The sequence below is a fragment of the Cavia porcellus genome, unplaced genomic scaffold (assembly GCF_034190915.1).
Source record: "Cavia porcellus strain 051 isolate PalLab524CR breed Dunkin Hartley unplaced genomic scaffold, mCavPor4.1 scaffold_19, whole genome shotgun sequence".
Classification (NCBI taxonomy): Eukaryota; Metazoa; Chordata; class Mammalia; order Rodentia; family Caviidae; genus Cavia; species Cavia porcellus.
In genome coordinates, this window is record NW_026947502.1 from 66630421 (window position 1) to 66645504 (window position 15084).

At 35.8% G+C, this 15084-nt stretch overlaps 2 protein-coding genes across 6 annotated transcripts in view; one reads left to right on the forward strand and one right to left on the reverse strand.

Moving 5' to 3' along the window:
• Dcp1b (decapping mRNA 1B) overlaps nt 1-15084 on the reverse strand; it is a 55118-nt gene that overhangs the window by 19532 nt on the left and 20502 nt on the right. For all 5 annotated transcript variants that reach the window (XM_023562386.2, XM_013145819.3, XM_005000931.4 and 2 more), the window contains 2 exons: nt 4339-4405; nt 2173-2308 (listed from right to left, as the gene is read on the reverse strand). In XM_023562386.2, the coding sequence (XP_023418154.1) occupies nt 2173-2308; nt 4339-4405 (203 nt within the window). The remainder of the gene's footprint in view (nt 1-2172; nt 2309-4338; nt 4406-15084) is intronic.
• Nucleotides 7354-15084, forward strand: part of Cacna1c (calcium voltage-gated channel subunit alpha1 C) — a gene marked incomplete at its 5' end in the record, with an annotated part of 685364 nt that continues 677633 nt past the window's right edge. Inside the window, 1 exon segment of the mRNA NM_001172923.1 lies at nt 7354-7482. Within this exon segment, the coding sequence (NP_001166394.1) occupies nt 7354-7482 (129 nt within the window).

Consider the following 15084-nt stretch of genomic DNA (forward strand, 5'->3'; position numbering starts at 1 on the left):
TGACCAGGGATGTTTGTTTACTTAGGGCAGGCAGGATGAGAGGTTAACTCAGTCTCATTACTTACCCATTTTCAGAGGAAGGTGTTAGTAACCTAGCACTGCCAAGGGGTATTTTGTTTTATTTGGTAATTTTGGTTTGCTTGCTCTCTCTAACCACGAACTCACTGACTATTACACAATCAGTGTGTTCGATCCATAGTAGTCATTCCTGTGAGTATGATAAGTTAATGCCTTGTTCAGTGATCTTTTAAGCTGACTCTGGTGCCATATTCATGTGATCTTGTTAAGAATGTACTCTATCAGAACTGCAATCAGAAATTTCTTCAAATAGCCCTGATACCTTTTAAGAAGAAATAGTAGCCATCTGGGTGGTCACAGTAATATTCACTACAACTGGATTATCACTTATTCCTATGTCTTTTCAGAGAAGGAGTTAGGAACTTTCTGATTTTTGTTTTAGTTAAAAACCAAAACATGAATTAATTCTAATATTTCCATTTAATATTTCATATTAGTTTTAATTTATTTATTGTATTTATTTTATTTTATATTTATCGTACTATTATTATCATTAAAACTATACTTCTTATAGTTTTAATTTAATATATTGGTGTTTTTTTTCTTACACTAAGGTTTTGGTTCCAGACACGTTAATGGAATTTTTCATTTATAATATTCAGGACAGTTGAAAAAAGTATAGTGCCAGTATTTCTTCTAAGGGTCTGGAGGTTTAGCTCAGCGGCATAAGCACCTGCCTTGCGAGCAGGCGGTCGTGAGTTTGATTTCCGGTACCGATAAAAACGAAAAAGACCAAAAAAAAAAAAAAAAAAAAAAAAAACTATTTCTTCTAATAATGAAACCAATGAATTAAGTTTAAATTTTCTTTATAGCTCTTTTTATCCTTAAAACATAGCCCACTAAGACTGTTTAATTTAAACTGTGTTTTGAAGTCACTTTAATTTTTATCTAATAAATCATAATATTATATTCAGTTACATACAATTATTTAGTAGTCTTTAATGATAAGAGTTTTATCTTATTTTTTGGCCTATTTTTCTAGAGAGTATCAAATTTTTACTTCTCAATTTTTAGGAGCCAGCAATTAGCTCACATCTTATATTTTAGATAGAAATACTTTTTTTCTCAGTTGTTTCTATAACTTTTTACTTTGCATGTTTAAACCCTATAGAACATTTGCTTTTTCTACAGTTGAAATCAGTTATAGAATGTGGGTTTTAAGGCATAGTTAGGAAGATTTCTCTTTTCCTATATTGCAAAGATATCCAAGTAAGTTTTCTTCTGATGCCTGAATTTCTAATACATTTGGAATTTTTTGTTGGTGTATGGTGTGAGGTACAGATTCAATTTTGCACTTTTCCAAATGGCTACCAGTTGCTTCAGCATCATTTACCTGTATTTAAAAGTTCATTCAAATAGCCGATAAGATAATTATTTTTATCGTATCTTAAATTTCATATATAGTCATTCTAATTTGGTAATATCTCATTGGTCTATCTGGTTGTTTATGTATCAATAACATCAATCAATACAGTTTTAAGTGTTTAGAATTCAATTTTAAATATCAAGTAGAACCTGTTCCAGCTCCCACCTCCCACTTCTAAACTCCCGTCTGCCCTTCACTTCCCACCGCAGTCCCTGTCAGGGATTTCCTGGCTATTTTTCCTTGTATATTTCTCCACATGAACCTTTCAATAAGTGTGTCTAGCTCCAGGAAGAAGAGAAAGAGAAGAAGAAGGAAACCAGTGGTATTTATTTAGGAATCACCTCAAATTTGGAGATTAAAAAAGGAACCCACAGCTTTATGCTGAATCTTCTTATCCAAGTGCATGTTCTTCTACACACTTGTCTATTCCCATGCGTTTCAGGAGTTTTAAAGTTTCCCTCCTACAGGTCTTGACTACTGTTTTTGTGAATTTTGTTACAAAGGAATTTATGTAAGTGGGGTCTTCCAGTAAATTTAACTGATACTGTTTATTTATATGAAGGCTACTGATTTCTCAGGCCACCTTTTACTTTGCTTAAAAGCAAACAGTTTTCTTTAGCCCAATAAAAGCAAATATTTTATTTTTCATACAGTTTGTTTGGAGTCTTTCTTACAACATTTCCACTGTGGAATGTAAATTTATATCACAAGGAAGGGCAAAAACTCACCTTTGTATATTCATCTTTGGCCTTGGTGAGCATTTGTAAGATATCCACTTCTTTGCCCTCTCCTGAATTGAGGCTCATTGGGGTGATTCCTGCTCCAGCACCCTGATGGGCTTTCGACTGTTCATACTGAGTTAGGCTAAAAACAGAGGGGGAGACTCACACAACAAACGCAACTTAACAAAAATGGCTTTTAAAAGCATCCCAGTTCTTACCCAGTTGTTTTCATCCTGGTACAACTGTACTAAAAGTAAGGTTACTCAGGAGTTTAAGGGCAAAAGGCAAGAGCTGCGGTCTTGAGTTAAGCAGCTACATCTGACTCTAGAGGAGAGGCCAGAAAATTCCCCTACAGGCCAAACGCCAGTATGCATGGCCCATAAATGCCCGTTCACATTACTGTGGCAAAGCTGAGTAGCTCCAACAGAGATATGCAGCCCATAAAGCCTGCAATATGCACTCTCCGGTCCCTTTCAAAAGAAAGTTTGCCAACTTCAGCACCAACCAAACTGCGCGGTCAGTAGAGATAGTTTTCCTTCTCATCTTACAATTGCCTGAAGTCAAAGCAAAACTGATGCCACAACTTCCGTCTCTGTTTAGAAACGCAGTGACGATTCTATCCTAATCTAAGAAGAGGAGCATCTAAAACATACACTAATTTTTAAAAAGCTCCTGAAAAGTGAGGAAATGAGGGATGTCTTTTCTTACTCTGTAAACAACACCAGAGACTAGGCTGTTCTGCGTGCTGCGAGAGAATATTGAGAAAAATACTTTTTTCCCTCTACATGCCTTGATTTTCAGCTCAAATTTCTTTTATTATGCCATGAAATTTATGATAAAAAATAGATCTGAAGAATTTACTGAGGGATTTAATTCTAACTGGGGAAGGGGTTTGAATCAGCACACATCAGCTGCTTATTACTAGTAAATAATCAATTTCCTGCTGGAGCTGTTAAGTAATTACAGCAAAATGCTGACAATTCTACCATGGCCTCTTGACTGAGCTACAGGGCATTTTCTAATCTATATGAAATCCTGCTATTATTATCCACACACACTTACAATAACATGAATGCTCTAGAAACTAGCTTTATGGTAGTAAATACCAGTTTGAACACACTTAATCACCACTTGCAACTTGAGCTAGTTATCTAAAATTAGCTCTATAAGCAAGATTTTCAGGAATCAATTTTATTTATATGAAAAGATCTTCCCCATTTTCATTTCCTTGGGATCACTTCTTAGTCAAAATAGAAACTGGTTCTTCTGCAGACAGACGTGTGAGACATCCCGTCTCTGTGGCCAACAGCCTTCTTTGTGCTTGGCTGAGTCCAGGCCCAGGCTGAGGCCCAGCACAGGTAGCTGAGGTTCTTACCATTTCCATAAATAGCAGGGAAAGAACTGCTTTACATGGAGTGCCCGGGGCTCTAGAGCTGATCAGAGGGTTGACCAACCTCACACCCAAAACAAGCTCTTTTGGGCCTTCCCTTTAGTGGAGTCAGAGAAGCCAGACTGCCAGAAAGTAATAGGATCACAAATTTCCCAGAATGCAGAACGGAACTAATCACAAGGTATCACGAGATTAAAAGAAAAAGACTGGTTAGGGGAAGGGAGAAGACAGACAGACAAATTTTTAAAGTAATACTAACTCAGAAATTTCCAGAGATGGAAAATTAAAGAATATCCCAAGTACTCAGTGTCTTGAGGCATGGTATGAAATTCTGAGTTCCTACACACAAGGATTCGCAGTTAAAGGAAAGTGTTTAGGCAAGAAGGAAATGACAGATCTCAGGAATCTGGAGCAGCCTTTTGTGACGGCTCTAAATGTCCTTTTCCCTAACAGACACACTGATAACTTTTCAAAACAAAAATTACTAATTGATAAACAAAAATATTAAGGAAAACTGCTGTCTGGGGAAACTTATCTTACACATATTTTACATAGGCAGAACGAAGTGTGTGGAGTCAAAGATGATAAATCCAGTAAAAACATAGAGAGTTGTTCCTTACCTTGTTCTCTACCTATTAGGAAGATTAAATGTTTTCCTGACTGCTGTGAAAACTACTACTAAAAGAGATAAATCCTGTTAAGATTATAGTGCTTTTGCCTACATTTAGAAATACACACAAAAGCGTAAGGCCCTGAAAAATATTTAGCCCTGTGGCACTTACTTTTTCATAAGCTCTGCAATTCTTTGACATTCTTCCTTATCATAAAACCAGATTCCATAAATGGACACTGCAAAAAACACATTGAACAAAGCATGAGCAACCTCAAAACCACAAAATAGGGAGAGTCCCTTTTTTTCTTAAAGTGAAATGCATAGTAATTTAGGTATTAATTTATTCAATAATTATTAAATAAACAAGTCCCCAGACTTAAAACTTAAGAATGTAGCGCAGAATTCTTCCATGTCCACAAAGAAACATACAGTGGTTTTGTGCCCACACACACACACACACACACACACACACGCAAAGCAACATAATAATGTGTTTTCTTTAATAATACAGACCTTAATACAACAGGCATTTGGTAAGTTTTTTTTTTTTTTCTTTTATGCAGTTCAGGCATTGAGCTCACTTTGTAGCCCATACTGGTCTCAAACTTGCAACAATCCTCTTTCCTTGGCCTCCTGAGTGCTGGGATTACAGTCATGTACCACCACACCTAGCTAAATACTTACTAAATGAATACAGAATACAGATTGAAAATGAAGTCAGGATTTCTAAACTGCTGGCTTTGCCACATCATTGTTTCTATACTCTACTTGCACATTTCATAAATACATTTCATCTTTATTTTTAAACATTCAGAAATCTGATGCTCAAATTATGCCTAGAAACTTTCCTCCCTTCTTCTCCTCCCAAGAATATGTTTATTGAAAAACTAGACTTGTGAGCTGTAAGTTAGGATAGGATAGTTGACAAAATAAATTTTAATAATAAATCTGACTTCAAAATGTCTGTACACAAAACTTACAATTGTTGAAAGGTTAAATATGAGTATAATTTAACCACTTAGTAATGAAAGAAAATGTGGTACAATATAGCTGCTGTTGATTCACTTAATAGTTTTTCAAATAAATTGACTACTAAATTTAGTGTGTGCCTATCTCTACATCTTTGTAGCAAAGGCTGAAACAGTTCCCAAAAGCGTTTATATATAGTTCAGGATCTGGTGGTGTTCATCATGCAAATGATACACTAACTACATATGTATTTAAAGGTCTTCCTTAAAAACAGCAGCAATATTATGACACAGCAATGAAAATCTACAAATTTTTAAATTGAAACAACTCCTTTCATTTTGGTTAATACTTAGATTGAACATAAAGTTTAAATTTTTAAAACATTTAATTACATTAACATTATTTTTCCACTCAAATAGCTGTGATATTCTAAACAAGGTCTTTCCTCCCTTACCTGGCCAATGACCAGACATGAGTTTTGTGTTTTGACAATGATCTTTCAAATATCAAAAAACAGGAGAAATGTCTTTTTAGTGCTAGTTTAAGGAGGTATCTTAAAGAGGAACCTTATGAATCTCAATTATTAACTAAAGTTGACAGTGAGGTTTTAAACTGTTTCTGTAATTTTTAGTGTATAAAGAATCTTTCGTACCCCTCTACATGTGAAAGGGAAAAACGTAGAAGAAAAAAATCCTACTTTTTCTTAGACCATGTTATCCTTGAAATACATACACAAACCCCTCGTTGGTACAGTGATAATCTTTTAAAGAAAAATAATACCATCTGAGTTCTGAAGTTGATGTGCTCCATGAGAGCTTTTCTATCAAAATAAAAATTTTTATCTCAAGATCATTAGATGTGTACTGTGAAATTTCAACGCCAGGCTGCTCCCAGTCCATCAGCACTCAGCTCACTGCTTTCCCACTCAGAGTCCTCGGTGTCAACCCTCCTGCCCTCCTTTCTTGTAAGAAAAAGCAGACTGAACCACAGACATCCAGCCACTTAATAAATCTGAATACGTCTGTGTGTTTTGGTGGCCTTAATGTAGTTACAATACTAGAAACCTGTTCTGTTTTTCTGGCTACAGTGAAAACATTCTTCCCCTGGAGACAAGAGTTTTCCAAAACTGTCAAAGGAGAAAGACAGCACAACTAAGAAACCCGAGGCTCAGTGCAGAGAAAAACCCAACCCTGGAGTTTCTCATCAGTAGATCACAGTAACAGACACATTTGGGTGCCATTTTTCTTGATGTTAGACATTTGTGGCATTTGACATAAGGAATTTGGTTTTCGTAAGGGTAGGATGCCAAGGAAACTGTTGATACAAACAGACAGGCAGCTTGACATTGTCATTACTATGAGACAACTAAATGCACATTGAAGGAGGGAAAATGCTAGAAAAATATCTCTCAAATGTCAAAGCAGATTGAAGGAAAGTCTAGCTTTGTAGTAATTATTTAAAATATCATGGAGCTTTCTTTAAGACCCAGCCATTTATCTCCAAAGCAACATGGTTTTAAAATTAACATGGGATCATTTTGAAGTAACTCCTTTCATTGAACATTAAGTTTATATAGTGAGGGCTACTATAACAGTCCTGCCTACTAAAAAGGGCACCAAGATAAAATGTGACCCGAGTCTAACTTTTTTCCCTCCCTAAAATAGTTTTGCAACTTGAGCTGCATTCCTTTGAGAAAGGGGCTGTGAATTCCATTAAAGTGTACATTGTCCAACTGAAGTTTTCTGCCTGTCAGGCCCAAGGTCTACCAACTCCTCTACAAACCAATCACTCTTCCACACAAGAGGGTATATCTGAGCAACTCGTGGTGATAAAAAAAGACCAGAGCTCATCGTGCCTTTGCGAGGTGATGAGCTGACAGGGTGACAGAAACCATTAACTTCACATTTCAATCCAAGGTTTCCTGCAAAGCCCCTGAGCGAGAGGCCTATCCCTCTACAGGCAGTAAGCACAGCAGGAAAGTGGAAAAAGACAAAGCTAAAAAGAGTTTTTAGAATTCTAAAAACTTAAGTATATTACCACAGGCTAAACTTGCAGCCAAGTGATAGAGCTGTGTGAACTTCTGTGGTTCTGAATTGTTATTATAGAACTAGTTTCTGAGTTTTAAAAATTACAAGAAGAAAAGATTCGAAGAACTCTTTTTTTAGTTTTAAAATCAACTTCTTGGTCCACATCTGGAAACTCACCATGTTTCGAGCCTTCGTGCAGCCCACCACACCTGCATACCGGCCACTGTCCAGTCACCTGTCTGCGGACACAGAGGTGAGGGGTAAGGGCACCTTGGTGCACGAAGCTCAGCTCAACTGCTTCTACATCTCTCCCGGAGGTAAGGAGCCCAGAGCAGGCACAAAGGACAGGAAGAACATGTGGGGATTTTCTCTGCACAAGTCTAACGGTACTTAGAATCTTAGGTCTCATCTCTTTGGCTGTCCACTTTGTATTTAATCAGGACTTTGAACCACACAGTTGTAAAATTTGCCTAAGGTTTTATGTCATTCTTTGAAAATTCTCAGTTGAGAAACAGTGACATTTGAGGCAACAGGCAATGCAACACTGCGTTTATGCAGGAAAACAGCTGTCTTTGACTTTCCTTTGAATTCTTTGAGAAAGATCAGGGAGATCAAAATTTCCATGTTAGATTTCATGTCTGAATTTTATAGCTACACATCAACAAGACATGGTGTCTTAATGTATTCTATGGGAAAATGGAAAGATAATCACATTGTAAAAGGCAACAAGAGTTCATTAGAACATCAAATGTAACATATCAAATTCACATATTAAATTGCAATCTTGGGTTCCAATTCATTTTGAATGTTCCTTGGAGATCAATCTCATCCAGTTTATATCCTTAATATTGCTATTCAATCTATTCTTGTAAGATATCTGTCATCTCTTTTATACAGTATTTTATCCTAAATACCTCTCAACTCCAAATCAAGAATGGTAGCTTATACTCATTTAGATTAGGCTAGTATTTATGCAAATTTTAGAAAGAGGGCTTATAACGACATGGTTTATAAGCGGAATATAAATGCCTAAATGGTAAATGATGTATAGGTCAAGCTTAAATATGCAGGATATCTGATTTGTTAATGCTTGTGCTTCCCCTTTCTCCCGCTTTCCCTTCCTTCTTTCCTTTCTGCCTTTCACTTATTCCTAGCAAAAGAACAGGAAAATGTGTTTTTCTTGGAAAGCTGTCAGGCTCTTTTTACTAGGAAAGTCATGGAAACATGGCTGTGATAACTTGCACAAATGTCTGCTGAGAATTTCAGGATAAACCAAAAAATTTTAAAGGAAGGATGGAAGGCAAGATAGAAAAGACAGAAACAGGGAGGAAAAGCCGAGAAAGCGAATGAAGATTTCTAGCAGTGGCAGTATTTTTGCTGGAATACCATTTTTCGATGCCTATTTCTGGCATCCATAGATGGGAAACAAAGTTATCCTTGGCTGGCTAGATGCTGATTCTGTACTTCTACCCCATCAGGAATGTCTGCACTGAAATGATTTCCTTTGGCATCTTTTTTAATGCCTTTAAAGTAATGTTCTTCATTCACCTTCTGGGTTGGCTTTACTGACCAAACACGGACACATCTTGTAAAACAAAATCTTCACTGGCCACAGAGAGTCTACATAGCACTGTTATCTTTGGATCCTGGTCTGGTTCTTTTCATATGACATAGTTTTTATTGTACTTCACAAATCAGGAATCCCATGATCTTGGGATACTGGAAGGCTCACAGCAAATGAGAAGTGGCTTCTACTTCATGAGTAAATAATGCTCATGAGTATCTTGGGGGAAATGTTATGTTGGAAAATTTGAACAGTAAAAACAATTCTTCCCTTTCTAGATAAATTAATTTCATTAGAAAGCTAATGCTAATAAAAACAGATAAGCAAAAATTTTATAACTAAGGCATTACACTAATTTGGGTTAAGTTAATTATATACTCTACACCTATAGATGAGAATCTGTAAGATTCAAATAAAAAAGAATGTATTTAACCTTTAGAAAGTTTTCTTCTACAACAGACACAGATCATGGATTAGACTTTCCTAATCTCTGTAGAGGTCATTAACCTTCCCAACTGGGAATCTGGAATTTGCTCTTCCCCTGAAGGTCACAAAAGTCAAATGGAATCTTCTTCAGTACACACTAACTTCCAAATTTGATTTATTTTCATAAAAGTTTTTTTTTTTTTTTTACTCTTAAGAGACTTAACGGTAAAGAAACTTCAAAAAATGTAAGTAGGAAAATCTATAGTTAAGAGAAACAGGAACAAGTTACCTGGCTTTATTGGCCACTTAAGTTTATATTTCACTCTGTTTACAACTGCTGATTAATTTCAAAATCTCATAGGCCATAAAAACCAATAAAGGGCATTCCCCTAAGGCATTCCCCTTCCTGGACTCCCATTCACCCTTGAAAACGCAGGCTTTCTCTTCCAGGGATAGTTGCCAACTTTCTCTTTGTTATCAGGGCTTTGCTTTTGTATATTCTTGTACTAAAAAAGTAATAATTAAGAATTTATACATGTGTTCCCTCCATTAGACCTTAAGCTCCTTGAGGGTAGAACTCTGGGGGTACAATTTTGTTAATATGTCCAATTTAGCAATTAACATGTGGTAGACAGTTAACAAATATTTGTTGTACTGAACTGCAATCTAAGACTCTAAATCCTCATACCATCAATAATCCTTGTAATTGCTAAATCCAGTTTGGCTTATTCCAGTATCACAGACCTGCAGTGCTGGAATCCTCTGACAGTTACCCTTCTAGTAGAGAACAGAATTCTCCTCACAATGCCCTTTTTGCTCACCTAACTTCATTGAGAGTTTATTTTGCTTCAAATACTCTATATTCTTAGGCACAAGTGATATTGATGGGATTTTGTCATTAGAATGTGAGTTCCAAAGACTATGGATTTGTATTAACCCAGCACTGAGTAGGCCCTAATGTACTCACTGTATGTGTATTTATCATTACAACAATTCTACTGTATGCCACTCTTTCTGACTACTTGTCAAGCACTGGCAACTAAGAGCTCAAAGAATGCAACAAATCTCTAAAATCACATCCATTTCTCTTCATTACTGAGGAACACAGGACAGCCCATAACCATTAAGATCTTGGTCTAACAGAAAATTGTATTTATCATCCAGTCATGTCAAACTTACAGGTACAAGTACTTAAATTATTTTAAAAGTTTAAAACTAACATGCAGTATCAATTCCAGCAACATACTAAAAATCTATTATTTTAAGAGCATCTCAGTGTAGGGAAATAAATCTAGTCTCACATAATTGTAGTTTGTGAAAACAGTTATGTTTAAGCTAAACATAAATCTAAATATATTTTTTAAAAAACTGTTCCAATAAAGAACAATTTCCTTATATTTGAATCAGATTTAATCAAGGGTTGAACAATAATAGGAATAGCTTTACTGAAAATAGTCTAACTCTAAAACACATGATCACTAAGAAGTTTTTAAGATTTTTATAGAGCAGTGGTCTGGCCAGAAGAGTTTACTGCTATTTCCTGTTGAGAGAAAAGTGAATCAGAGTTTCTGTAATTTTTAACTATGAATATAGATACAGGAGACATCGCTTTCTCAAAATTCCTGTATGTTGTAGACAGTTAAGTTTTAGTTTAACTATGAAATAAGACCTCTTAAGATGCATATGGAATAAGTCTAATGCCAATTTGTTGGTCAAAATTGCTTTTCTTTCTCCAAATTCCTAAGAAGATAGAACGATTACAAATTTTCCTTCTGTGGGTTAAGAAGTAAATTGACCTTGATTCTAGAACTTGATTATTTGAAACTTTTTTAAGTGATTTTTTGACAAAAGTCAGTAATGTGAAAAACAGAATGCAAAATACTCAATGTGGCCATAATGATCATTTACTATAAAGTATTATGTGTGGACTGGGAGACTAAAGGTGGCATACTCACTAAGGATTTTAAAAAATGTTTATGAATCCAGTTTTTCTCTGCCAAGACTTAAGCTTTCTATCATGCCAAATGGGGCTTTCTCAATAAAATAGAGAGTAGCATATAACTCCAAGCCACAAATGAATGAATCCAAATAGCACGGGTCTGTCTTTATTAAGTCTTAAGTCTTTATGGATCAGGATAAAATAGAAGGAACTTCACTTTGACTTTCCCGTTATATGGTAGCCGTATGTCACCATGGATGGCTTTGCCATGTGGGGTCTCCTCCATTTAAGTGCCTCAGTTTGTTAAAGTAAGTTGAGAGATGACAATGGTGTGTACCGTTATTGTCCTGACTGATGTGTTTTGTAATGGGGGGGGGGTTAATCCTTGAAATAAAATGAGTTTGGGAAAAAAAAGTAAATTCAGTGGAGAGATGTACACAGATTTTCCCATTAAATTCATGTGAAGATCCCAGGTGAGTCCCTTGATCATTCACACTGGACATATAGAGATTGTACAAACTGGGTGGTCAGGGTGGAGAGAAGTATGGGTTACACATGCTGAGTGCATGCTTATGGGTGCACTTCAGGAACCATCAGAAGTCACAACTCAACACATGGAAACTCAAGAACATGAAATCCAGAGGTATCACAGGCTCAAAAGTGAAATTTTTCTTTAAAGTTTGTCAGAGCCTTCTGCAATTGACAGAATACCAGTTCTTTAGATAAACTGTCTCCTTTGGAGTTTACATCCTTTCTTTTCAGGATGAATGCAGTACTGACAGAGAACAAAAAGTAATTCTGGACTTAAGGTCAGAGCGACAAGTTCCATCACTCAAGTCACAGTGGATGTAGATATTAGCTGTCTACATATTGAAGCATAATAAAATGTCAACTTTTTAGTTAGGATAGGAAAGGAGGCTCAAAGATGCAAAGTGAAATTACCATGTTGTAGTTTTAAATTTTGGTGGCCTTTCTTTCTCACTAAGGACAGATTTAAGAAGTCCTGCATGATTACTGAGGGCAATGAACCACTCTTCTCACATATAGTCAAAGAGTTAGATTGTATAGGTAATCTACTCTGATTAGACATGAAATATCAAATTTCTTAGCTCTTGCCTCCACATTATTTGTGATTTGAATGAGTTTACTTCAAGTATTTATCTTCTGGGCAGATCCTGATGAGAAAGATCTTCTATTATTATACTTGCAAAGAACAAGTTTATGGCTGGAAAGAATGGCAAATATGTTTAGCTGTATAATTACTTTTAAGATGTTCCTTGATCCTCAATGGGCTTGATGAGTTCAATAAAATCTCCAAACTATAAATCAGTATGTCCTATGCAAACAGACATTTTAGAGGGTGAAGAAACACAAAACATATACCTCCCCTAGAACAACCCCCAACATGCAGTAGGCAATAAAAAAATTTTGTGAAAACAAAAAAGGAAAGAAAAGGGAGAGAGGGCAGAAATTTATCAGATTCTCCAGGGTATTTATGAGCCAAAGATTAAGAACTACTATTTGAATGCTTGTTTTAGCATTACCTATACTAAAACTAGAACAATACAAAGAAAATTAGCATGATCAGTGCCACAGCTAGAGACTGTGCTACTCGAGCAGCCCTTCAAGTTGCTGCTCTCCAACATACTGAATATTGATGTAGAGAGGAAAATATTGGTATTTCAGTGCACTTGAAACTTTGCCATGTGAAACAAGCCAGACACAAAAAGTATAGCATGGTTTCTCTTATGTGAAAAGCCCCAAATATAAATTATTAATTAAAATAATATATACTTCTCCAAGACAAATATAACTATGATATATCAATTACACCTAAAATCTGAAAAAAAGACACTATTATTTAAGGTTATCAATATACCAGCAAAAATCTTAAAATGAAAAAATAACTCAATTATCTATAGGCAGATATGGCTTTCATTTATTTTTAATAATAAATTTACGAAAGTTTCACTTTTAAATTTTTAAATTATTTTTGAGATAAAAGTACTTTACTTGATTCCAAAACTAAGAAAAGAGATGAGAAAGTCTTAGAGACTTAGAATTTGCTTAGGTTCTTAAGAGTTGCACGTATTTATTCTTGTAGGTAGTGTGAAATCTAGAAGACTTAAAAAGCATAAATTTATCAGTACCCTAAGCCAGAAGGGGTGAACTGCACAGTCAGCTTTAATTACCGTGCTGCATTAATTTGACAGGCGCTATATGCAATGGGGCATATGGAGGAATTCTGGGAAGTTGGGCAAACCGATCACTCTTTTGAATTAATCACTCCAAGCAGATATCTTCAAAGCTTTGTCTTAAGCATGCTTGTCTCAGTCAGTGCTTACTAGAGAAACAGATTTAATGCAAGATATACAAACATATAAGAATTTACAAGACTGGCTTACAATGGCTGCCCATAGTCAGGAGTGGAAAAGTATGAAAGGGCTGTTCGCGTACTGGAGACCCAAAGTATCCAGTGGAAGGTCTGGAGCTCTGTGTAGTGTCCTGTGCCAAGTCCATCTCAGGAGGCTGAAGGGTATACACTGGAAGGCTGAATGGTCTGCTGTCCTGCAGACTAAGAGTGTGCACTGGAAGGCGTCAGTCTGCCCTGGAAGCCAGGAGACACTGGCCAGAGTGAAGGTAGAGACCGGAGCTCTTCTGAAGAAACAGAAGCAATCTTTCTTCTTTGTTTCCCTTTTATATTATTCAGGAGCCAAGCTTATTGGTTGCTGTCACTCACACTCAGGGTGAATCTTTTATGTTCAGTAAATCCCTTCAGTCATACCCAGAACTGTGTTGACCCAAGTTAGTTGGATGGTTTTTACTCCAATTGACACAATCAGTTAACTATCACAACACTGATGTTCCAGAATGCTAGACAAAAATCATCACACACACATACATGTACTGTATAATAATTCTAGAATTCCTACGAATGATTTGGGAAGTACTTTAAGTTCATTGTGCCCCTCTATTTCTTATCCAGATCTATTTATTTTATTTAGTACAAAAAATAGTATATGGTCTCTGCCCATAAGTGGCCAAAATTTATTGCTTGTTGCTACATAATCAATAACCAATTAATAGCAGTATATGGCAAAGGTTTCACAAAATGCATCTTAACTGTAATGAGCAAAGTTGCTTCCAAATTATGACTCATTATTTTTTTGCAAATTTGACTTTCCTACTGCTATTATTTATTATGGGTGTTATACAGGTATATTTTAACTGGAGCTTTAGAAGATAACTGAAATTTAAATTTCATAATATGTTCTATAATAGTCATCAAGGAAACACATTTTAAAATTTTCCTAATAATTTGTTATACATTTTGTTTTAGGGACAGGACTGAAGAACAGATGCTAGAAAAACTGCACCCCTGTTAGGAAACTGACTTTTAAAAAATTCACTATTAAGAGGAAAATGGGAAGTTTTATTGCTTCAATTCAGGAAAAAGATTAAATTGTACAGGTTTTCACATTTTCTGCAAGAAGTTTTTTTTTCCTCTGCCCATGTGGAGAAAATAGATGTCGCAGGCCAGAGTAAGGAGCATATCTTATCTGGAAACTAGAAATGCAAAATTACATTATTTACTGCACATCACTCAAACATTTTCAGTTGAGGTCAAGCTACATAAAAGATTTTTGGTATCGTATTGGCTGAAAGTACTGAGGGTGTGTGTGTGTGTGTATGTGTGTGTTTAAAACAAGGATTGTAGTGTTTTCAATCTAAGGAGGCAAAGATGCAAATTGAGAAGAGTTGGTATGACATTCTACTCAACCTAGAAGGGGAAATCACAGATGACTAGTGGTTACTGAAAGTCAACACAAAGAAAAAGGGTAAGGCTAGGTTTGTAGCTCAGTGGTATAGCACTTGAAAAGCATGTTCATAAACTTCATGGCCTCGGTTCTATTCCCAGTAATACGCACAACCCCCCTAATTATACTTAAGTATTCATTTCTTTAATATCTTTTATAAGGTTCATTTCTA